Source organism: Chiloscyllium plagiosum, unplaced genomic scaffold (genome assembly GCF_037043375.1).
Source record: "Chiloscyllium plagiosum isolate Xiang-an unplaced genomic scaffold, Cpla_swu_hap1 HiC_scaffold_23, whole genome shotgun sequence".
Classification (NCBI taxonomy): Eukaryota; Metazoa; Chordata; class Chondrichthyes; order Orectolobiformes; family Hemiscylliidae; genus Chiloscyllium; species Chiloscyllium plagiosum.
This window is the reverse complement of record NW_028270161.1, coordinates 50,812,131-50,838,216: the sequence shown is the minus strand read 5'-3', so window position 1 is coordinate 50,838,216 and position 26,086 is coordinate 50,812,131. Positions and strand designations below refer to the sequence as shown.

The window sequence follows — 26,086 nt, the reverse complement described above, 5'->3', positions numbered from 1 at the left end:
GTTGAAGTGTTCTGAGGCGGAAGATGAGGCGTTCTTCCTCCAGGCGTCTGGTGGTGAGGGAGCGGCGGTGAAGGAGGCCCAGGACCTCCATGTCCTCGGCAGAGTGGGAGGGGGAGTTGAAATGTTGGGCCACGGGGCAGTGTGGTTGATTGGTGCAGGTGTCCCAGAGATGTTCCCTAAAGCGCTCTGCTAGGAGGCGCCCAGTCTCCCCAATGTAGAGGAGACCTCATCGGGGGCAACGTATACAATAAATGATATTAGTGGATGTGCAGGAAAAACTTTGATGGATGTGGAAGGCTTCTTTAGGGCCTTGGATAGAGGTGCGGGAGGAGGTGTGGGCACAGGTTTTACAGTTCCTGCCGTGGCAGGGGAAAGTGCCAGAATGGGAGGGTGAGTTTTAGGGGGGGTGTGGACCTGACCAGGTAGTCACGGAGGAAACGGTCTTTGCGGAAGGCGGAAAGGGGTGGGGAGGGAAATATATCCCTGGTGGTGGGGTCTGTTTGGAGGTGGCGGAACTGTCGGCAGATGATTTGGTTTATGCAAAGATTGGTAGGGTAGAAGGTGAGCACCAGGGGAGTTCTGTCCTTGTTACGGTTGGAGAGGTGGGGTCTGAGGGCGGAGGTGCGGGATGTAGACGAGATGCGTTGGAGGGCATCTTTAACCACGTGGGAAGGGAAATTACGGTCTCTAAAGAAGGAGGCCATCTGGTGTGTTCTGTGGTGGAACTGGTCCTCCTGGTAGCAGATCCGGCGGAGGCGGAGGAATTGGGAATACGGGATGGCATTTTTGCAAGAGGTAGGGTGGAAAGAGGTGTAATTCAGGTAGCTGTGGGAGTCGGTGGGTTTGTAAAAAATGTCAGTGTCAAGTCGGTCGTCATTAATGGAGATGGAGAGGTCACCTCATGCTCCCGCGAGGAGGTTGAGCAATTCATCAACTTCACCAACACATTCCACCCTGACCTTAAATTTACCTGGACCATCTCTGACACCTCCCTCCCCTTCCTGGACCTCTCCATCTCCATTAATGACGACCGACTTGACACTGACATTTTTTACAAACCCACCGATTCCCACAGCTATCTGAATTACACCTCTTCCCACCCTACCTCTTGCAAAAATGCCATCCCGTATTCCCAATTCCTCCGCCTCCGCCGGATCTGCTACCAGGAGGACCAGTTCCACCACAGAACACACCAGATGGCCTCCTTCTTTAGAGACCGTAATTTCCCTTCCCACGTGGTTAAAGATGCCCTCCAACGCATCTCGTCTACATCCCGCACCTCCGCCCTCAGACCCCACCTCTCCAACCGTAACAAGGACAGAACTCCCCTGGTGCTCACCTTCTACCCTACCAATCTTTGCATAAACCAAATCATCTGCCGACAGTTCCGCCACCTCCAAACAGACCCCACCACCAGGGATATATTTCCCTCCCCAACCCTTTCCGCCTTCCGCAAAGACCGTTCCCTCCGTGACTACCTGGTCTGGTCCACGCCCTCCTACAACTCACCCTCCCATCCTGGCACTTTCCCCTGCCACCGCAGGAACTGTAAACCCTGCACCCACACCTCCTCCCTCACCTCTATCCAAGGCCCTAAAGGAGCCTTCCACATCCATCAAAGTTTTACTTGCACATCCACTAATATCATTTATTGTATACGTTGCTCCCGATGAGGTTTCCTCTACATTGGGGAGACTGGGCGCCTCCTAGCAGAGCGCTTTAGGGAACATCTCTGGGACACCTGCACCAATCAACCACACCGCCCCGTGGCCCAACATTTCAACTCCCCCTCCCACTCTGCCGAGGACATGGAGATCCTGGGCCTCCTTCACCGCCGCTCCCTCACCACCAGACGCCTGGAGGAAGAACGCTTCATCTTCCGCCTTGGAACACTTCAACCCCAGGGCATCAATGTGGACTTCAACAACTTCCTCATTTCCCCTTCCCCCACCTCTTTTTAGTTCCAAACTTCCAGCTCAGCACTGTCCCCATGACTTGTCCGACCTGCCTAGCTCCTTTTCCACCTATCCACTCCACCCTCTCCTCCCTGACCCATCACCTTCATCTCCTCCCCCACTCACCCATTGTACTCTATGCTACTCTCTCCCCACCCCCACCCTCCCCTAGCTTATCTCTTCATGCTTCAGGCTCACTGCCTTTATTCCTGATGAAGGGCTTTTGCCCGAAACGTCGATTTCAAAGCTCCTTGGATGCTGTCTGAACTGCTGTGCTCTTCCAGCACCACTAATCCAGGGTCTGAAATTGCCTTTAATTGGAGGACATTTTATCCCTTGGATATCCTTCACTGAGGATGTATTTCTGTAGATATAGGCTATTGCTCCTCTGGAATATCTAGAGAACCTTTTAATTCCATGAATTTCCTTTGCAGAAGATGGTTATGGTGTTAAAATGGGCACTTTTATTTAGTTTCCAGAACCTCTGAACCAAGTAATGTCTTGTTGACTGTATTCTGAATCTATGAACATTGGTTATTCTTTCTCAGTGGTGGCCTCTGTGGAGTTGTGTGCACCTCACCACCTTCACAGAGTCATCATTTACTCATCATAGATTCCTACAGTGTGGAAGCAGGCCATTCAGCCCATCAAGTGCACACCACCCCTCTGAAGAGCACCCCACCCAGACCCACCCCCTACCCTATTCCTGTAACCATACATTTCCTCTGCCTAATCCACCAAGTCTGCACATCACTGGACACTATGGGCAATTTAAAATAATTGTCAAATTGGCAGAACTTGTTCAAAAGTCACTCATGCTTCTTTTACATCTTGACATGCTGTATCATCAGCTATATTCCCAATTGTACACAGAATTATATTTACTTGTTCAGCTTCAGATTTATCATAAAGCTTCAAAGAAATTCTGTTTTTTAAGAATTGTTTTCTCTGGTGATCTCCTGAAATTAAATCTTGCTATTATTTCTGGTGCCATGGCTTCCTCATATAATTATTTATTTTCCATATTTTAAAGACTTTTAATTTGGTGGCACAGCAATGTTGCTAACACATACTGAGGAATTTCCAGTATATCTAGGTCAGAATAGAATATTCCAATTTCTGAAAATGAAATGTATGATTCTCATCTTGTTCACAGCTTCTCAAATTGAATCTATGAACCAATAGCTGTGGCCTGAATAAATAGTTCCCATTTCCTTAACAGCTTTACTGAATGAATCCCACTCTCTGTGGCTTTAATAATGACTCTTAATGGCTTTGTCAAATAAATCCTACTCTTGCAGATGCGTTAGAAGAATCCAGTTTTTAAAAAAAAAGTGTATATCCTCCGTATTTGATGGACTCCCAACCTAACTGTTTGTTTTGTGGTGCTGTGGAGTAGTGAATCATGTAAATATTGGTTGGGGATAATTAAGCCCTCATTTTTGGTTACTTGAAAAATCGTTTGTGCTTTTGGTTTCACTTCAGTCCCATGCTCCTGATTTTTCGGCATCTGGTGCTGAGGGGTGTGGGCAAGTTGGAGGACCTCTTTGTGGGTCTGCTTCTGGCCCTAATTTGGCCAATAATGGATCAGGCAGTTTGCTGCAGAGGGGATCATAGCTGCTCATAGTTTGCCCCTCTTTTGTGGGTATATTTGTGCCCAGGTGCCTTTGCAGAGGCAGCATGCAATACCACCAAGACCCTCAATGTCCTCAGAGACAGAGAGAGGTGGGCACGGTAAAGGATCTTTTTCTTAACTCTTCTTCCATTTTGATTTAGCCCCCTCCCTTTCTCCTCAGCTCACTCCCAGCTTTGATTGTTTGCATTGCCCTTTGCATGTAAATTAATCAATTGGAAACAGACAATTTACTGGTAGAGGTTAATAGATGAAAATATACCATGGATGATTTGGTGATTGGGGAAAAGAAAATTGAATTGTGTATAAGAGCACTTCTGGATATAAGTAAATGTATTTCCTAGATGATTTTCACTGTTTACAACACCAAATAACAATCCCTGTTGGTTCAACAACTTTTTTCTGAATTATTCCCAAAAAGAATGGGTTGATTTAAACCATGGATCTATTGCCTTTTCTGAGGCCACAATAGTGTCCTAACAACTTGCATTAAATAAAGTTTTCTGAGGCTTTTGAACTTCCCCTTTTGTTGGACTCCTAGGTCAATGGCCTAATTTTAAATTGCTCCAGTGCCCCTTAATTTTCTTGTGGTAGTGCAGCGTTGTAGTGATTGCTCACTCTGGTGGCAATGCTCGATCTGATCTGTAAGAATTTGACTTACCTCTGGCTTTTCTAGCCTGTGCCAGTTTTAAACTCTTTTCCCCTTCAACTTTACACATCAGCTTCCATTGTCCGTTTATTCACCAGCCAAAACTTGATTTGGGACAGCTTCTACAGACCGCTGCTGTCTGTAACTGCCTTAGTGTGAGTGGTGTTCCAGCTCACTCCTACTGCTGCGCATCTCTGAATTTGTTTTTATTTTTGATCATTAATTAGTCAGGGAAACTTTGGAATACTCATTATCTTGAGCTGACAGAGGCCTGAATGAGGTCTGCAACAACAGATGAGCTGCTGTAGGGGTGGTGGTAAATGGCGATGGAAGCCTGAGGTCTTTGTGAATGAAATTTCACCTCTGTGCTGAATAGATTGCTTAGACTGCAAATGATCTAGATCAGTCTGGAACAAGGACTTGGATAAGGGTTAGAATCTGTGTTGAGGTTATGGAGTTTGAGACAAAGGCTAATGGTGAATAATTCTGTAACTGGAGGTAATTTTGGCTGATCCAAGACTGAATATTGAACACGCAGTCCAATGGATGGAATAGAGAAAGGGTAAAGAAGTAAAACCAGAGTGTTGCTGGTTTACATATGCACACGTGTCTGCAGATATTACCACCAAGGGTGGCACACGTGAGAAAGAAACAGATGAAGGATGGCTTTTCAAGATGTCGAGGGGTATCAGATGCTACAATCATATAGGTATGAGAGAAAACTAGCAATGGTAATCTCAGGGTTAGACAATGGAGAAAAAGCATTGAAGGATGTTGGTGTGGTTCATGGTATAATCAATTGAAAAGGAGTCATGAAAGATACAGAGGGAATTTGCACCGTTGTCAAAGTTAATGGGAATAATATTTGTGCTTTGATTAGAGCTATTTCATTTCTGTGGCACAGAGATTCAAACATGGAGTCTTAGGAAAGTTGGACACAGATTTGGAATGGGAGAATGTACTGGGATGGGGTAGGAACAAGTAGTTGGAAATGAGTTGGTAGTTGAAAGAGGAATAAAATGTGACATTAATAGATGATAGAAATGAAATTGATAAAAGGGAAGGAATGAAGAGAGGGGAATAAAAAGTCTTAATGAGCTCAGATATGCCTAGGGGAAAAATACTTTGGGTTTTCATATTGTTATGAAGTTGAAAGCGTGTAATGTACTTTAAAGAGAGTGAATGCTGTTTTGCACTGAGAGCTTACAAGCATCTGTCACATGACTAGCTAGCAGTCTCAGAGTAAACTGGAAAATTGAAAATATGTAACATTTGGCTGTAAAATGGATACCTGAGTTTTGGTTGCTGTTTTGACACAATTCGAATTTAGCCAATCAATTTAAATTATGCCCCAGGATACTGAAACCCAATTGAGTTTGAATTTATTGTTTTTGCCAACCTCAAACTAATGAGACAATCTGATGCTTAAAGAAACAGGTGTTTTGAAAGTTGGAGAGAGTAACTGCCATTCAAAATATTCTCTATCAAAGATACCTTTTTCATATGAAACATCTTTGCAGTAAAAGACAGAAGACGATGCATGGAAATCTTCAGCCAGAGGAAGGAGACACCGATGATGAGTCACGGTGTGGTTTTGAACTTAAGTTGATGTAATTTTAATATGGATTTTTATGGGAACAGTATATTGTTATAGAGTGGAAAGCAGATAACAAGCATTTAAGAAAAAGGTTTGGAGTTGTAAATAGTTGTTGTTTAATGTTCACTTTTAGAGTTGAGAAATAAGTTGATATTATTTTCCTTAAATAGTGGAATTGAGGAATTCTCTGCCACTTATACTTTAACAGATTATGAGGTGCAGCAAGCTTTTCTGGGTGTTTGGTTCAATTAACAGAAGGATTCACCACTGTGTCATAACATTATCCACCAAATAAATCATTGTTCTGAAGAAGGATCACTGGATCTGAAATGTTAACTCTTGATTTCTTGATGCAGATGCTACCACACCTTAGTTTTTCCAACAATCTCTGTCTTTATTTCTGATTTCCAGCATCCACAGTTCTTTTGGTTTTTAAATAAGATATAAAAGAGACCTACGGGGCAACTTTTTCACGCAGAGGGTGGTACGTGTATGGAATGAACTGCCAGAGGAGGTGGTGGAGGCCGGTATAATTGCAGCATTTAAGAGGCATTTGGATGGGTATATGAATAGGAAGGGTTTGGAGGGATATGGGCCGTATGTTGGCAAGTGGGACTAGATTGGGTTGGGATATCTGATCGGCATGGATGGGTTGGACCGAAGGGTCTGTTTCCGTGCTGTACGTCTCTATGACTCTATTTGGTTTCAGCAGCTGGAGAGGACTAGAAGTAATGGAAAAGGTCAAGGAACAGTAAAAATATGATACTGGAACTTTCCTTTTGATGATGGACTTTGTATTCAATAAATTTACGGATGTCAGTATTAAGTGTCAGTACATTTATGCTTTGCTGCACATTGTGTCAGCATCAAACACTCCAGGTTCAGCATGGTTAGATACAAGATAAAGCTCCCTGTAACTCAGCTAACAATGTACCTGACCGTAATTCCAAAGTGTATGGATTACTGACGAGTTCAATACTTCTGTTATTCACTTTAGCTATCACTGGGGCATCTAGGATATGGTTAATTTATTATGTGTAGCTAGAGCTAAATTATATACAGTTTCATGCTGTGAATTTTTACTTTTTTTTTGCCTGACTAAAGAAAGCATATAAAAAGGAATTTGGAGCATTTCCGCATGACACTAATGAAATTGGACATAAATAATAGGTTGAGGTGATTGAATGATGAAATAATGCTTAAAATCTACTTTTTTAAATTTTTTGCTGTTTCTCTTCATTTATACTTTTGGTATTTTCCTCTTCTATTTCTTTTACACCTGGATTTCTTTGCCATCACTTTTGCATTATCTTGATAACCTCTTATTGGTCTCCAGTTCACATGCTCCTTGACAGTGTTTGGCTAATTAAGATCAGGCTCGACCAGTAGTTACATCCTGAAAAACTCTAAAATTATACTTACTCTCAAGTTAAATTGCTTTGTAAATTGTCCTTTGGATTGTTCTGATGCCTTTATTGTATTCTTTTGAATAGGGAGAGTACAATGATTAAAAATATTGGAGTCATTTTTAAATCTAATAATTCATGATGCTATATCAAAGTATAAAGAATATTGGTTTTATATATATATCCATCATAATTAGTATCATTAAACCCAATTTATCATTGATGCTCAGAGTAATAAAAGATGTTTCAGAAAGAAAGATATATATTTAACCTCAAGTGATCTACAGGGAAAAAAAATCCTCCTGAACAAAAGTAAAATGAATATAACTAAACAAATGTTTCTTTCAAATTTCACTTTTTTAAAGCAGAAACACTTAGGAGACTTGGAGACAGAAAATCATGCTACTTTTCTTTAAACTTCCAATGTATAATCTAACTTAACAACCGTACAAATCAAAGCAAGCTGACAACTATACACATAAAAGTTTAGAAATAAAATATAAACTTTTGCACCATTTTTGGATTTAGTAAAAATGTCTTGAAAGCCTGTTTTATAGTAGTTGAGTAAAGTTTTTTTTTTGCCCAAATGGTTAAGTACAATGTATTAGCACTAATTGGAATTTACTGCAAAATATATTGGAACAATGGCTTTACAGAAATCCATTATACAATTTTACCAGATACCAGTGAGTCTATAAATATCACATTTAAAAGACATTTACAATTTCTTAGGCAAATATTAAAACAGCTTTTATTTTTGACTAAACTGTTTTTCCCAATAGTTGCATTTGTTAATGCTTTTAAGAGTGAAGCCAACTGTACCATGGCAATTCTAAGTATGTAGATAAGGAGAAAGAATACTATAATACTGTGGTTGAACTTTCAATCAGAGAGCTGTCAGTATAATTTACGAACTGCCTTGGTAAAAATACCACATTATTTTACATGGTGGATTTCACTCTTCCTGTGTTTTATGAATGTAAGATAATCATGGAATTGATGCTTTAACAGTTTGAACACAACTTTAATGCAAGTTAATAAGATCCATCATCTGACAATTACATTAATATGACAGCTTGCTGCATTAGTAATTGTGTGCATTTAATTGGTGACTTTGAGACTCTGGAAGAAGGGAACCCTAATAGAATATATTTGGTTGTGCCATAAAAGACGTGTGTAGATCAGAACTTAGGAAAGAGAGATTCAGTTAACATTGATGTGTTTCTTGAATATGAACAGTTGCTAGGCAGTTCAATGGAAGCAGTAATCTTCCTTTTGGCATTTAGTTTTCATGATGCAAATTGTAATCTGGTTTCTGTATATGTTGTAAACACAAACAGGGATTGTATTCTGTCCTCCCTCTCCTGCCAATCACTTCTTTTCCCTGAAAGATAATAAGATACACTGAAGTACACCCTTTATATCTTCCAGTCTACAGAGCAATATACTCCTTAGCCTTCCCTAATTCTTCAACAAGGCGAGTTGACCAAGTGTAGGTGAAGGTTTTTTGTCTCTCCCTGCACATTACATTACTAGTAAGTGTGTTTGGAAGTTTGTTTAGTCATGATATGCCAGCCTTTGTTGAGGTATGGGGCAGACTTGGTGGTCCAGCTGATGTTTCCCTGCATATTTGTATAATTTAGAGAGTTCCTGTGGGTAGTGTTCTGATCTGTGAGCCAGAAGGCCCAGGTTAAAGTTCCACTTGCCCTGTATGTGTGGAAAGAACTAATCCTGTTATTTACCCTTCTATTAACCTTGGAGCAGAACCTAGCTTCCATTTACCAATGCCTGTCATGAGGTATCCTATCACAGTAGGTAAAAACATTACAACTGAGGAGCCATGTTATAAAATGATGTATTTGGTAGTTGTTTGAAATTGTGAAGTATAATCATCTATAAACATTTTTGAACCATATTCTAACCACTGCTCATTGCTTCTTTCTCAGGTTATCACAACATCCCTTTACTAAGCTCCAATGGCTTAAGGCTTGCTCCAGCGATGCTGTTTGTGTATGTGTGGTATGCTTAGAAGTCTATCATCATGAGGAAGCTCTGTGTTTCTAATCTATGCATACCATTTTCACAGATTTTTATCAAAATACAGTTCACAACTCCAGAATTTTCTTTTGTGATTTATTTATGACTCTTAGATGTCAAATTAAGTGTTTAAGATAACATCTTACAATGTTGCATAATTAACATGCAAAAAATGTAATTGCCAGGCACTGCTAATATCCTGTCAGTTCCAGTAAGAGGTGAATTAATCTATTAAAGTTTGAGAATGAATTAATATTTAAACTAGCACCTCAGTCCCCTCATCATCTTCTTTGATATAGAACAGCAACCTTAGCCTAGTAGTCTTCTAATGTTTCCTGGGAAGAGTTCTTTATGATTGGTAGAGGAAGGTACTCAGCAGAAATGGAGCGTAGAGGTGGGTATGACAATGACTGTGCTGAACAGCGAATGTAAGTAGTAATTTAATACCTGAAAAATTATTGAATGGCTCCTGTGTGACCAATTCTCACCATTTTATTTAGACACATCTTGACACTGCACATTGTCAGAAATGGTACTGTTGCACTGGAACCCTTCAAATTAAACTCAGGAGCCTTCTAAGATATATATTTTGATTGAAGTGAAACATTTTAACAGTTGGAAGCAATTACTTGCAAACCAATTCATGGAACTGAATTTTCCCTGGGGTGTGGAGTGGTTGCAATTTTGACATCAAGCTGAATTCCGGCATGGCAACATAGTGGGTAGGGTGACAAATGTGATCTTTCCTGATCTGACTAATTAAGTGCCTGAAGGAGCCCCTTACTCTGAGGGAGGGTGGCTGGTTTCCACAGTCAAGAGGTACAATCGGTATGGGCAAGGGCTGCCATCTGCAGGAAGGGACTCAATCAGCTGGAGGGAATTTCATTTTCTAGACGAGAGTGATGCTGGAAAAGCACAGCAGTTCAGGCAGCATCCGAGGAGCAGGAAAATTGACGTTTCGGGCAAAAGCCCTTCATCAGGAATAGAAAATTCCTGATGAAGGGCTTTTGCCTGAAACGTCAATTTTCCTGCTCCTCGGATGCTTCCTGAACTGCTGTGCTTTTCCAGCACCACTCTAGTCTAGAATCTGGTTTCCAGCATCTGTAGCCCTTGTTTTTGATTGGAAGGAATTTCAGCAAGACAGGCATTAGTAAATATTGTTGGCAGGCTTTTGGAACCACTGCTGGCAAATAAACATTCAAATTGCAGCTCAGAATTCCCACTGCGACACCCCTCCAATCCATGTTTGGATTCCTGATGCAGCAGCAGGCCTTTGCACCTTTAGAAAATGTTCCATGGCCTGGGAATTTGCAAATTTCTTTTATTCACAGGATGTGGGCGTCACTGGCCAGGCAACATTTATTGCGCATCCCTAATAGTGTCAACTGATCTGGAGTTGCGTGTAGGCCAGACTAGATAAAGATGGCAGTTTCCTTCCTTAAATGATATTAGTGAGCCAGATGGGGTTTTCCTGATAATCGACAATGGTTTTACATTGTCACCATTGGAGACCTAATTTTTTTTATTTAAACTCAAATTCCACTATTTGAATTCCAGGATTCGATCCAGCTTCCCCAGATCATTACCTGGATTAATAGTCTAGTAGTAATACCACTAGGCTATTGCCTCCCGCTTATTATTTCCATTATAATTGGATCTTGCTGTTGTCATTGAATTCATTGAAATTCCGCTTAATGAAAAGTGGGAACACGTCAGAGAAGTAACCGGCATGTATAATTCTTGATTTCGTTACGCCCTCCCAATAAAGCCACCTCCACAACATGAGAAAATGCAGTCTGTTACATTTAAAATGAATTCAGAAAAGTAAACCACTTTGCACGCCAGAACTGGGTCATAACATGTCAGGTTGGATCTGAGTGATAAAATGTTCAGATAAATCTGTGCTGTAAAATGTCAGGGCAGAACTACACGTTAATATGCCTGATGTGTCATAAAAAGTCAAGGCGGAAGTGGGTCGTAAAGTGTCAGATTCAAACTGAATTCTGACCAGCTGCCTGATTGAGATAAAATTGAGGGGCTTAAATTTAAGGCAATGAATAGGCTACAACAGTGGGAAAAAATGAGCAAAGCCTGAGTAAACATAATAAACAGAAACACTCAGGAAAACAATGCCAAGCTAGGCTTGATCCATTTACAAACATTAACTCAATATGCTACTAACTGGAGATTCATTTGCTATTAGGAACTCGCTGCAAATATAGGCAAATTACAAAGAAGCATTTGGCAATACTTTTGAATGCAGTATTGAAATGAAGTGATGATAATATGAAAGAAAACACATCTCTTATATGTGAGGAATAAGAGAATGATCAAAGAAAGAGTAGGGCCGATCAGGGATAGCATAGGGAACTTGTGTATAGAGTCTGAGGAGGTAGGGGAAGCCCTAAATTAGTTTTTTGCTTCTGTCTTTACTAAACAAAAGGACCTTGTAGTGAATGAAATCATTGAGGAGCAGGTAAGCATGCTGGAACGGATAGAGATTGAGGAAGCTGATGTGCTGAAAATTTTGACAAACATTAAGATTGACAAGTCGCCAGGGCCAGACCAGATCTGTCCTCGGCTGCTTTGGGAAGCGAGAAATGTGATTGCTTTGCCGCTTGCAAAGATCTTTGCATCCTCACTCTCCACCGGAGTCGTACCTGAGGACTGGAGGGAGGCAAATGTAATTCCTCTCTTCAAGAAAGGAAATAGGGAAATCCCTGACAATTACAGACCAGTCAGTCTCACGTCTGTCATCTGCAAGGTGTTAGAAAGGATTCTGAGGGATAGCTTTTATGACCATCTGGAAGAGCATGGCTTGGTTTAATGCAGTCAGCACGGCTTTGTGAGGGGCAGGTCATGCCTCACAACCTTATCGAGTTCTTTGAGGATGTTACGAGACAAGTTGATGAGGGTCAAGTTGTGGATGTGGTGTATATGGATTCCAGCAAGGCATTTGATAAGGTTCCACATGGTAGGCTCGTTCAGAAGGTCAGGAGGAATGGGATACAGGGAAATTTAGCTGTCTGGATACAGAATTGGTTGGTCGACAGAAGACAGCGAGTAGTGGTGGAAATAAAGTATTCTGCCTGGAAGTCAGTGGTGAGTGGTGTTCCACAGGGCTCTGTCCTTGGGCCTCTACTCTTTATAATTTTTATTAATGACTTGGATGAGAAGATTGAAGGATGGGTTAGCAAGTTTGCAGACAACACAAAGGTTGGAAGTGTCGTTGACAGTATAGAGGACTGTTGTAGGCTGCAACATGACATTGACAGGATGCAGAGATGGGCTGTGAGGTGGCAGATGGAATTCAACCTGGATAAATGTGAAGTAATGCATTTTGGAAGGTTGAATTTGAAAGTTGAGTACAGGATTAAAGACAGGATTCTTGGCAGTGTGGAGGAACAGTGGGATCTTGGTGTGCAGCTACATAGATCCCTTAAAATTTCAACCCAGATGGATAGGGTTATTAAGAAAGCATATGGTGTTTTGGAGGATCGAGTTTAAGAGCCGTGAGATCTTGTTGCAGCTCTATAAAACTTTGGTTAGACCGCACTTTGAATACTGTGTCCAGTTCTGGTACCCTATTATAGGAAAGATGTGGAGCTTTGGAGAGGGTTCAGAGGAGGTTTACCAGGATGCTGCCAGGGCTGAAGGGCTTATCTTACGAAGAGAAGTTGACTGAGCTCAGACTTTTTTCATTGGAGCAAAGGAGGAGAAGAGGGGACCTAATTGAGGTGTACAAGATAATGAGAGGCATAGGTAGAATTGATAGCCAGAGACTTTTTCCCAGGGCAGAAATTATTAACACAAGGGGTCATAGTTTTAAGCTGTTTGGCGGAAAGTATAGAGGGGATGTCCGAAGCGGGTTCTTGACGCAGAGAGTTGTGAGAGCATGGAATGCATTGCCAGCAGCAGTTGTGAAAGCGAGGTCATTGGGAATATTTAAGAAACTGCTGGACATGCATATGGTCACAGAAATTTGAGGGTTCGTACATTAGGTTTACCTCACATGAGGATCAATGGTCAGCACAACATCGTGGGCTGAAGGGCCTGTTCTGTGCTGTACTGTTCTATGTTCAGGATGTTCAGCAGGAGGAGAAGGAACTACACATTGTCATCTTGATTAAACATTGGAAACAAATAGGCATTCATCTCTTTCTCTTCCCCTTGTGAAATGTAAAGTTGTTTGCTTTATTATATGTGACCTTTTATTGGTCTTAGTTTTCAATTGAGGTCTCATTGGACTGGCCAAGTCTGAGCTTTTGAGAAGCAGCCTCATTGCTCAAAATCTGGAGCTGTGGCCTGTAGGTTTTCAGTCTGCTGCTGCCTCATTTTGTGGTATGGTAGTGCACAGTGTCAATGCATCAATATGAAGCTCCAAGCAGGTGGAGAGCTCCAATTCCTTTACCAAAAAACCCACCCCATTCTGAGATTTTGTACTCTGCTTTGTCATCATGGAGATGGATTAAACTGGATGATGGAGCAAGTAATTCCATGGAACTCTGACTCCAAAGTTACTGTGGCAGATCTTCACAGGTCATAAGTCTAACCAACATAATAAATCATAGAATCCTTACAGCGAGGCAACAGGCCCTTCAGCCCAAGTCCACACTGACCTTCCAAATAGTAATCCACTCAGACTCATTCCCCCTATCCTATAATTACCCCTGACTAATGCACCTAACCTACACATCCCTGAACATTATGGGCAATTTAGTCTCACCAATTCACCTTACCTGAACATCTTTGGACTGTGGGAGGAAACCCACACAGACACAGGGAGAATGTGCAGACTCCATACAGACAGTCTCCTGAGGTTGGAATTGAACCCGGGTCCCTGATGCTGTGAGGCAGCAGTGCTAACCACTGTGCCACCCTTAATAAAGACAAACTGTTGCTAGGTCTTCAAAATGGCAAGAGTAGCTACACTCCAAATGTACATCATTGGCTGTCGAGCACTTAGGATATCCCAAAGTCATTATATAAATGTCCTGTTTCTATCTGTCTGGTTGTTCTTCTTGCATCAACTTGAAACATAGCTGGGAGGATAGGGTAGAATCCTCTTGGTATACCAGAGGTGGTGTTCATGGCACAAATATTAGAAAACATGCAGTTTAGGGCATTCGATCAATGAGTAGGTGTGTTCTACACTCTTTTCAGAGCTGAACAAACAATGGAAACAGCAGGTCACCGGTAGTTACTCGTTAAGAGCTGGTTAAGAGAGGAACAAGAAGATTCCAGTAGAATCTTCCTGGAGTCATTGTGGGTGCCTGCAGCATGTAATGTTTGACAGCTGTGGAGGCAACCTCCCAAAGGTAGCCAGGGATCATCAGAGCAGAAAGCTTCATGGCCCATTGGCAGGTGCCATGAAGAAAAGCTGTACATAGAGTCAAAGAGCTTCCACCTGGCTGCTCTGAAGGACCTATTGGCTTGGACTCTCATCAGTTTTGTATTGATATATACTGCCAAAGGGGTTCCATTTTAAGGCACCATCCCACTCTATGCTACTTGAGCAGACCCAGCTCTCCCAGTGGGGCTCTTGGCTGTAGGCACTTTACCTTCCTTGGTGCAGTTATTCAATGTAGGGCATAGGCTGTTGGCAAGATTCAAAAACCACTGGGGACATGACCTGTATTTGTTCGATGGAAGAATATTTTAATAGACAGGCAGATTCCTCTCATAACCTTGATATCAAAACCACCATTTTACAGAAAATTCCAGTTCAAGGGAATAGTTTTGACTTTGCACTACTGTAAAACGGGCAAGAATGAGTTGGCAGCTGATTAACATGTCTTGATTGTTGGCATTGAACCAAAAAGGAAATTGAAATTGGAATAGATTGGAAAATTATGAGGAGTAAAATGAGCTGCTGACTTGCTGTCACCCATGTTGCATTATTGCACAAAGTCAAAATTACATCTCACTCACTGCATGTAATTTAAAACAATACCATACTGTTCACTGTAGAAAACACAGATGCATTTCAAGTACTTAACTACATTTATATTATCTTCATACAAGCGATTTCATAGTCATTTCACATGTGGTATTTTAATGCTTTCAGGTTTGTATGAAGAGACAATTTGTGGATCCTTTGTGTTGCCTTTAAATTAGGATAAATTTTAGTATTGACAGCATTCTATTTGAAAATTAGCAATTACAAGGAGACTAATATTCACTTTCATGCAAATACAGTAAAAAGTGCAGGTTGTTTTCAACTAGCTTGTTTGTTACATCTTTAAACAGTTGTCAAGTAGCATCTAACACAGGAGAAAATATCCTCCAGCTAAATACCAAGGGGCTACAAAATAGTGAATATGAAGACTGACTCTCTCAGATTAGAGGTAGCTCGGTAATTGAATGGTAATAACTTGCCTTAGCCTGTTCCAGTCAGACTAAGGAATTTCCCAGTCTGTACCACTTTTCCTCATCCAGCTTTATAGTTCTCAGAGGAATGTTTACTGCTCCCAGGAGTGTCTGCCTACTCCACACACTCAGCTGGATGACACGACTTGATAGATCAATGTCTGATATCCCAACGTACTCCAGCTGCAAACACAAAGAAACAGATGAAGGGAAATTAGAGTGCAATGTCTTAATTTGATGTTGAACCATTAGCTTGGAGTTACCTTATTGTGGATTTGCATCCTTTTGTAAAATATCTTGGAATGTCTCTTCATAATAAAGGTGCTGCATAAATGCAAAATTGTCATTGTTACCTTTTTTTTAAAACAATGAGCTTTTTACACTTGAGTACATTTCCCATATAGCCTTTTTTTTAAACCTGGGTGTTAAATGGGAAGTATCAAATTGGCTGATGTTAGGTACCTCAACTTTGTCCCAATTCTGAGAATGACTCCCAATTGATCCTCTCCCAATCTCGACAATTGTGTTAAAGGCCTTTGAGCCTTTTGTTTTTGATGGCAATGTTGCTCTGGAAAGTGATGAGTGAAAGTACTGAAAACAACAATCAAAATTTGTATTTTGATAAGTAATTGTAAACAGCTGGATAGCTTATAATAAAGTATTATTAAGAAGAACAGCTGATTTCCTTCCCTTATGAAGATACATTGCTACTTTTTAAAGTGGCCATATACGTACAAAACAATGCTTCAACATTTGATATTATTGAAAATAATATCAAAATCATAATGAAAATGGCTATTTGTGGCTGGATTACAGTTGCTGAAAATGGAGTATGGTGGTGTTAGTGCAAATACTGTGCTCAGATGGGATACGGTGTTTAAAAGAGACTAGTTAATGCATGGTCATTAGACTTATTGTAACCAGATGTTGGGTTCAATCCTCCAGGTGCAGTAAGTAGAAACTTAGTTGAGTACTGGAAACAGCTGTAGTGAGCACATTTCCTGAAACAACCAACACATCACCTGATCTCAGTGTTTAAGTTTAATTGTGATTCTATAAAGGTGGACTCATAAAATGCACTAAAGTTGAACATGCTGGTCTCAACTTCAGGACATCAGGTGATGAATTGAACCTGAAGAAGTACGAAGGGTGGGTGGCTCAATGGTTAGCACTGCTGCCTCACAGCACCAGGGACCCAGGTTTGATTCCAGCCTCAGGGCAACTGTCTGCTGGAGTCTGCACGTTCTCCCCGTGTCTGTGTGGGCTCCCTCTCGCAGTCTGAAGATGTGAATGTTAGGTGGATTGGTCATGCAAAATTGCCCCATAGTGTCCAGGGACGTGTAGGGTAGGTGGATTAGCCATGTTAAGTGCGGAGTTATGAAGTTAGGGTAGGGATCTGATTCTGGGTAGGATGCTGTTTGCAGTGTTGGTGCAATCTCAATGGGCTGAATGGCCTCTTTCCACACTGTAGGGAATCTATGATTCTATTCTATGAACCATCTGCAGTCCTGATGTAGCTCACTCTAGATGACATGGCTCTTGGTTCAGCTCTTCCATTTCTAAAACCCTCATTCACACCTTTAACATGTTCAGAGTTGATTACCCTAACACAACCTGGGCCAGCTTCCTATGTCCTCTGTATGCAGAAGGTTTTTCAAAGCTCTCCTATGTGCATTTACTCACACCAAATGCCATATATCCATCATTCTGTGTTCACTGGCTTGCACTGACTAAACAGCACTTCAAAAATTCTCATCCTTATTTTCAGAACCCTCCAGAGACTTGTCCCTCCCTATCATTGTAACCTGTTACAGTCTTACAAACCTTATTCTTCAATTCTGGCCTCCTGCGCATTCTGGATTTTAATTAGTCCAATATTGGTGGCTCTGCCTTAGTTGTCTAGGATTGAAACTCTAGATTTCCCCAACACTAACACCCCCCCCCCCAAAAAAAATTATCCCTCCACTTCTCAGTCTTGCTTTCTTCCTTTAAAATACATTTCAAAATTAACATCCTTAACAAAGCTTTTTGGGCTATCTTTCCTAATATTTCATGTAATTCATATTACACTTTGTTCTATTATGCTACAGTGAAGGGCTTTGGCATGATTGTTAAATTAAAAATGCACAATAGATGTATGTTTTTGACTTGCTGATCAGTGCTAAGAATTTTATGATTAATTGCTGAATACAAAGTACCTTTCTAGAGATAGGATTGGTTGTTTGTTGAATAACTCGAAAGAGGCTGGTGCAGTCAGCTCTTCCATAAGGCGATGGTTGCATCCTTGTGCTTTAGAACAGTGCTTCAAATATTGGCAATGTAATTACATTACAGACAACACATGTATTAAAAATTTGAGCTTTAGAAACAACATCCCTAATTCATCAATCACATTACAGCGAATTTGCATTGACAAAACAGGTGTTATAGCAGAATGACCTGTATTCCGGCAGCAAATCAGTCTTTATTTACACTGTTAAAAATTACACAACACCAGGTTATAGTCCAACAGGTTTAATTGGAAGCATACTAGCTTTTGGAGCGCCGCTCCTTCATCAAGTGGTTATTTACACTTTGAATCATAGAGATGTACAGCATGGAAACAGACTTTTTGATCCCACTTATCCATGCCGAATCCATGCCAGCACTTGGTCCATATCACTGTAAACCCTTCCAGATGCCTTTTAACTGTTGTAATTGTACCAGTCTCCACCACTTCCTCTGGCAGCTCAGTCCATGTGTGTGTGTACTGCCCTATGTGTGAAAACGTTGCCCCTTAAGTCCCTTTTAAATTTTTCCCCTCTCACCCTAAACCTATGTTCTCCAGTTCTGGACTCCCCCACCTCAGGGAAAAGACCTGGTCTATTTAACCAATCCATGTCCCTCATGATTTTATAAACCTGCTGTGGTTCTGTTCGCCGAGCTGGAAGTTTTTGTTGCAAACGTTTCGTCCCCTATCTAGGTGACATCCTCAGTGCTTGGGAGCCTCCTGTGAAGCGCTTCTGTGGTTTTTCCTCCGGCATTTATAGTGGCCTGTCCCTGCCGCTTCCGGTTGTCAGTTTCAGCTGTCCGCAGTAGTGGCCGGTATATTGGGTCCAGGTCTATGTGTTTGTTGATGGAGTTTGTGGATGAGTGCCAAGCTTCTAGGAATTCCCTGGCTGTTCTTTGTTTCGCTTACCCTATAATGGTAGTGTTGTCCCAGTCAAATTCATGTTGCTTGTCGTCTGCGTGTGTGGCTACTAGGGATAGCTGGTCGTGTCATTTTGTGGCTAGTTGATGTTCGTGGATGCGGATCGTTAGCTGTCTTCCTGTTTGTCTTATATAGTGTTTTGTGCAGCCCTTGCATGGGATTATGTACACTACGTTAGTTTTGCTCATGCTGGGTATCGGGTCCTTCGTTTTGGTGAGTTGTTGTCTGAGAGTGGCTGTTGGTTTGTGTGCTGTTATAAGTCCTAGTGGTCGCAGTAGTCTGGCTGTCATTTCAGAGATGTTCTTGACGTATGGTAGTGTGGCTAATCCTTTGGGTTGCGGCATGTCCTCGTTCTGTTGTCTTTCCCTTTAGGTATCTGTTGATGAAATTGAGAGGATATCCGTTTTTTGCGAATACCTTGTATAGGTGTTCCTCTTCCTCTTTTTGCAGTTCTGGTGTGCTGCAGTGTGTTGTGGCCCTTTTGAACAGTGTCTTGATGCAACTTCGTTTGTGTGTGTTGGGGTGGTTGCTTTCATAGTTCAGGACTTGGTCTGTGTGTGTGGCTTTCCTGTGTACCTTAGTGATGAATTCTCCGTTTGGTGTTCTCTGTACCCTCACGTCTAGGAATGGGAGTTGGTTGTTCTTTTCTTCCTCTCTCGTGAATCGGATTCCTGTGAGTGTGGCGTTGATGATCCGGTGTGTATTCTCTATTTCCGTGTTTTTAATGATTACAAAGGTGTCATCAATGTATCTGACCCAGAGTTTGGGTTGAATTTGTGGTAAGACTGTTTGTTCTAACCTTTGCATTACTGCTTCTGCTATGAGTCCCGAGACCGGTGAGCCCATGGGTGTTCCGTTGATTTTTTCGTATATCTGGTTGTTGAATGTGAAGTGTGTTGTGAGGCACAAGTCCAGTAGTTTAAGTATGCCGTCTTTGTTGATGGGTTCAACATCCTGTTGTCTGTTATGTCTGTTCAGCAGGTTGGCTATTGTTTCTCTGGCTAGGGCTTTATCAATAGACGTGAATAGTGCTGTTACGTCGAATGAGACCATGGTTTCTTCCTTGTCTATGTGTATATTTCTGATGATGTCCAAGAGTTCCTGTGTTGATTGTATAGAGTGTCTGGATCCGCTGATCAAGTGTTTCAGTTTCTGCTGTAGTTCTTTCGCCAGTTTGTGTGATGGTGTCCCTGGTAGTGATACTATGGGTCTGAGTGGGATGTCTGGTTTGTGCGCTTTAGGTAGTCCATAGAATCTGGGGGTGTTGTTGCTTTCAGGTTTCATTCTCTGTAGGTCCGACCTGGTTATCTGTCCGTTTTTTTGTAGGTTCCTCAGTGTGTTGTTTATCCTATTGGTGAGCGGTGGGGTGGGGTCTCATTCCTAGACGTGATGGTACAGAGAACATCAAACGGAGAATTCACCACTAAGGTACACAGGAAAGCCACACACACAGACCAAGTCCTGAACTATGAAAGCAACCACCCCAACACACACAAACGAAGTTGCATCAAGACACTGTTCAAAAGGGCCACAACACACTGCAGCACACCAGAACTGCAAAAAGAGGAAGAAGAACACCTATACAAGGTATTCGCAAAAAACAGATATCCTCGCAATTTCATAAACAGATATCCTCGCAATTTCATCAACAGATACCTAAGGGAAAGACAACAGAACGAGGACATGCCGCAACCCAAAGGACTAGCCACACTACCATACGTCAAGAACATCTCTGAAATGACAGCCAGACTACTGCGACCACTAGGACTTAACAGCACACAAACCAACAGCCACTCTCAGACAACAACTCACCAAAACGAAGGACCCGATACCCAGCATGAGCAAAACTAACGTAGTGTACAAAATCCCATGCAAGGACTGCACAAAACACTATATAGGACAAACAGGAAGATAGCTAACGATCCGCATCCACGAACATCAACTAGCCACAAAACGACACGACCAGCTATCCCTAGTAGCCACACACGCAGACGACAAGCAACATGAATTTGACTGGGACAACACTACCATTATAGGGCAAGCGAAACAAAGAACAGCCAGGGAATTCCTAGAAGCTTGGCACTCATCCACAAACTCCATCAACAAACACATAGACCTGGACCCAATATACCGGCCACTACAGCGGACAGCTGAAACTGAACCGGAAGCGGCAGGGACAGGCCACTATAAATGCCGGAGGAAACACCACAGAAGCGCTTCACAGGAGGCTCCCAAGCACTGAGGATGTCACCTAGACAGGGGACGAAACGTTTGCAACAAAAACTTCCAGCTCGGCGAACAGAACCACAGCAATGAGCACCCGAGCTACAAATCTTCTCACAAACTTTTAATTTTATAAACCTCTATAAGGCCATCCCTCAGTCTCCAACGCTCCAGGAAAACAGCCTATTCAGCCTCTCCCTGTAACTCAAACCCTCCAACCCTGGCAACATCCTTGTAAATCCTTTCTGAACCCTTTCAAGTTTCACAACAACCTTCCAATAGGAGGAAGACCAGAACTGCATACAATGGAGAGTCCTTGACACTGATCCAGCTCCCTCAGAGCCAGCGATGAGTGAGCAGAACCCCTGACATTCCTGTTTATTTATTTTTTCTCTTTTTTTTTAAACACTGCCCTTAATCTTCTGGTTATTTTTTTTTCCCCAGCACCCATGGTGTGTGTGTGTGCAGGTGTGAGACACAGTGAAAGACACAAAGTGCACGAATCTTTATTCAATTTCCACCACCAGGAAGATAGGAAAACACCCGGGTGGCCAGTGAACATTCCTGTTTATATCTATCCGCCAGGGCTCCCTGATTGGGGCTGTGAATCTGGTCCAATCAGGAAATTCATTCTATGAGGTCCACCTGGCTGACCCACTTCCAATCACTACAGCTTGGATGATTTGCAACGAGGAGTTAGCAATGAACTGTAAGATGATGTCTGAGTTGCTTTGGAAAGAAAAATGATTTGTCTGAAATCTGTTTGGAATGGTCCGAATTCATTTTTGTTCTGTAAATATTGATCACGCATATTTCTTTAAGTACTGTATTAAGCTACTCCAACACATCACTGCAATTCTCCTGTTTCCTCACTGAGCAGTGAGAGAAACTTGTATTTTAATATGGCTCTCACTGCCAGCACAAAATAGTTTTTCCCAGTTGGTAATCTCATTTTCAACATGCTTCAGTTGGTTCATGTGCTTAATAGGCCATGGCCCTGTTCTGGTTCTTATTTGAATGGTAGAGGTGATTCCACAATCCCAGATTCCCAATAAAAAAAAAGTCATGCTCAAAATCAGCATGGGTCAGAGTTTGACTTACAACATTCTTAGTGCCATTTTCTGCCCTGAACTAACTGTTAGCAGGACTCACTGGGAACACGGCACTGAAACATAAACCACCCCACTGTTTAAAGTTTTTGTTACTGTTTCAACAATAGTCCTATGCCCCCACACATTAGGCAAAACCTCCTTTTTAGAAAGTCTCACGCAATTCAACAGTTAGCTTTCTGAACCTCACAGTGAAAATAAAATTAACAGTGACCACTCATGCTATTTTCCTTGCTGGCCAGGATGTTGTGATACTGTGGTAGTTCTGTAAAGGATAACAAGTGAAAGGGGCATTTTATAGAATGCATACATCTCCCACACTAGTATTGACTCAATGTTATTAAAATGTCACAACTCTTTCTCAAAGCTGTTTCCTGCTTGGTTAGTCCTCTGTAACTACAAAACTAAGAATTCCACACAGAGGGTGGTGCATGTATGGAATGAGCTGCCAGAGGAAATGGTGGAGGCTGGTACAATTGCAACATTTAAAAGGCATCTGGATGGGTATTTGAATAGAAAGAGTTTAGAGGAATATAAGCCAAGTGCTGGCAGGTGGGACTAGATTAGGTTAGAATATCTAGTCGGCATGGACGTGTTGGACCAAAGGGCTGTGCTGTACATCTCGATGACTCTATAAAGGAAATCTTCGTTATGGGCCGGGTGCTGGCAGGTGGGACTAGATTGGGTTGGGATATCTGGTTGGCATGGATGGGTTGGACCAAAAGGTCTGTTTCCATGCTGTACATCTCTATTACTCTATCTTATGGGAGGTGGCTTCAGGCCAATCCCACCAAGAATCTGCACTGAAAACACTCCCATTTTGACAGCTGTAACTGGTGGAGATTCCACTAGAGCGGTGGAGATAATCCTCAACATTGCAAAACACTCAACAATGGTTTAAATAAAACAACTGTCAACATTCTGTTTTTTAAAAATGTAAATCCTTTGGGAGATTCAATGTTCATGAATCTTTGTTAAAATGACTGGATCTGTATCCACATCTTTGCCAAAACAACTAATCAGTTTTTCTTCATCTCATATTGTATCTTACAGCAAATTTTGTTGAAACCTGTTCAGTAGTTTTTGAAGTACATTGTTTCCAGATAAATAGAGATGAAAACAGTGATCGGGGTAATAGTAATCAAAAGTAATGAAAACTCTGCAGATGCCATAAATCTAACACAAAAACAAGAAATGTGGAAATATTTCTCCGGGAAATGGAGATAGTTGGAGGGATGAAAGATGCAAGTCCAAGCGTTTTCAGTGTGTTTTGCCTAAATATTTGAATTAATCAGTGCAGAGACGTTACTACATATCTCTGGTTCAGGTGGAACTTGAACCTTGGTCTGGCTGAGACCTAGAGACACTACCACTGCACCACTGGAGCCCCCTTTCAGAGTTTGTGGATGTTTTCTAAGTAACCTGTTCAGAAATATCATTACAAACCTCTGGAGCGGGTGGGACATGAACCCAGGCCTCTTGGCTCTGAGATAGGGACACTACCAGTGCGCCACTACAGCCCCTTTCCAGAGTTTGTGACAATTCAGTATAAATCGAAGCAGGTGGTTTAGCTAATTGGTCATATTCTGCAGTGTGGAGTTTCTTGACCAATCAATGGATTTGAGCCAATTTCATTAACTTCTTTTTTCATTTTTTCCAGTCTACTTAGAAGTGCTATCACACAGAGTTGAGCGACCATCCTTTTTGACTTTTTTTGAAAATGACTAACCACCACTATCAATCACCTGCACAGCCAGTTAAATATTAAATAGTAAAGGTGGGAGGAGGATATGGAGAGTGGGAAGGGGCTAAATCAGAAAGGAATGCTTTTTTGTGCTTCAGTCTTTGACTTCACTTTAGCTGAGTAGTTTTGGAATTTGTGCCAGATTCGGGAGAGAGCTGACACAGTTGAATGACTAATTCAAATCACCCATGGAGTGTTAGATACTTACAATCTCATTATATGTTGGATTGCTGCTTTTTGGAACCACTTTTGTTTTCCTTTTGGTCCTTCGCTCCGCATCTGGTAAGAGATAGATCTTAACGTAGGCATCTGGTGTGGAGCCATCTGGTAAAAACTGGAAGAAAATGTCACATGAAACCATCTGACTTGCCTCTTCCTCCAATTCTAAAATGTTCTTTGGCTCTTAACGTGGTGCTTATTTACATACTATTGACATCATGTCACACACTGAAAAACGGATTTTGACAAAAACTCACAAATACATTGGTGTATCCCAGGTATATAGAATAAAAGAAAAACTCATCCAGCACATTCTCACATCCTGAGGGCAGCTCACATGAACAATGTTATGTATAGAAATATGTTTTCTGTCCCTGTGGCTATACAAAAAAATGCAGTATCTGGTAATATACACGGCAAGATCCCATGAATAAAATCATCGAGTCATACAACATGGAAACAGACCCTTTGGTCCAATCAGTCTATGCCAAACAGAATATCCATCCAAACCTTCCCTATTCATGTACTTATCAAAATGTCTTTTAAATGTTGTAACTGTGCCCACATTCACCACTTCGTCAGGAAGTTTATTCCACACACGAACCACCCTCTGTGTAAAAAGATTGCTCCTCATGCCTTTTTAAAATCTCTCTCAGCTCACCTTAAAAATGTGCCCACAGTCTTGAAATCCCCCGTCCTTGGGAAAAGACAGCTATCCTTAATTCTGTCTGTATCCCTCATCATTTTATAAACTTCTATAAGGTCTCCTCTCATCCTCTTGCGTTCTAGTGAGTTTTTTTCTCTGTATCTGGATAGATAAGGTGAGCCATGTGTGCATTCATTCCTTATGACTGAAATAAATCCATTCACGACTCAATAAAGAACCAGATTAAGAACAATTGAGGCCCAGGAAGACCATTCCCTCACCACCATCCTGAGTACTGAAGGAGAGTGCTGACTGATCTTGTGAATGTAGAATTGGTGGTTTGGTGCCCTACCTTGTTCTCTGTCAGGAAGTTAAATGTGACTATCACATTCTCAGTTCAACCAAACAGCACTTTGACATTAACGCATTTCTTTTAATCTGAGACAATAAAATGCGATGCTCTCCCAAACCTGGAGTAGATTAGGCCCACTACTACTGCACTGGGGAATTTATTGACTTTCATACTGACAGGGAAAAGATGTTGAGTACAACTGAACAAATCCACATCCTTACAGACTGGACCACAGTTGTTTGCCTGAGGCCAGGGTTTGGAAGACTTAGCTTCAGAAACTGTTGCAGTTTGTTTAAAATGTTTGAAGCACTGACAGGCACACATAAACCACAATCATGGTTGCAAATACTAACCTCGATTTTCGTCCTTACCCAAGTCTGTCAGTTTCTGGGTTTTATAATGACCTCCCTCGACAGACAACGGCCAGTGACCAGGAACCTTCGTGGTATATGTCCAGCTGACAAATAACTCTGGGATTACTCCCAGCAATACTTAAGCAATTCACAAAGCCCAATAATTTTCTGGATCCCAGGAGAGGAGCTTTACTGGGCAAAGTCTTAATTTGGTCCTGGTTAAATGTTCTTAGAGAATAGGTAATGAAATAGTTCTTTAGAAAAAACACAGGCCCCTGTGGAAGCTGGAGAAAGAGAGGAATGTGGGCATTCTGGCACATTATTGTTGCATGAATGGAATTGAATTGCATGGAATTGAATTTATTGTCATGTACCGAGGCACAGTGAAAAGCTTTGTCTTGAGAGCAATACAGGCAGATCACAGAGTTAAGTAGCATAGATACTAAATAATAGCTAGACAGTGGCAAAAACAAAAAAACGCAGGTAGAGCCGAATGCTGTGCAACTATCATTAGAACTAACAGAATGCTGGGATACGTTCACAGGAGTATTGAATGCAAAGGCATTTTGTTATTGATCAGGCCTTATGTGTCTAGTTTTGGTTT

General features: G+C 41.6%; 2 protein-coding genes across 10 annotated transcripts in view; one reads left to right on the top strand and one right to left on the bottom strand.

Moving 5' to 3' along the window:
* LOC122561605 (1-phosphatidylinositol 4,5-bisphosphate phosphodiesterase zeta-1-like) overlaps positions 1-10,221 on the top strand; it is an 81,996-nt gene extending 71,775 nt beyond the window's left edge. For both annotated transcript variants that reach the window (XM_043713484.2, XM_043713485.2), the window contains exon 13: positions 9,187-10,221. In XM_043713484.2, the coding sequence (XP_043569419.1) occupies positions 9,187-9,269 (83 nt within the window). In that variant the 3' untranslated portion in view covers positions 9,270-10,221. The remainder of the gene's footprint in view (positions 1-9,186) is intronic.
* Positions 1-26,086, bottom strand: part of LOC122561603 (phosphatidylinositol 4-phosphate 3-kinase C2 domain-containing subunit beta-like) — a 230,771-nt gene that overhangs the window by 3,162 nt on the left and 201,523 nt on the right. For 6 of the 8 annotated variants that reach the window (XM_087999661.1, XM_087999660.1, XM_087999663.1 and 3 more), the window contains 2 exons: positions 24,121-24,246; positions 15,262-15,829 (listed from right to left, as the gene is read on the bottom strand). In XM_087999661.1, coding sequence (XP_087855787.1) covers positions 15,671-15,829; positions 24,121-24,246 — 285 coding nt within the window. In that variant the 3' untranslated portion in view covers positions 15,262-15,670. Of the gene's footprint in view, positions 1-15,261; positions 15,830-24,120; positions 24,247-26,086 lie in introns of those variants that run through there. The other 2 variants (XM_087999662.1, XM_087999666.1) reach the window with 2 other exon arrangements.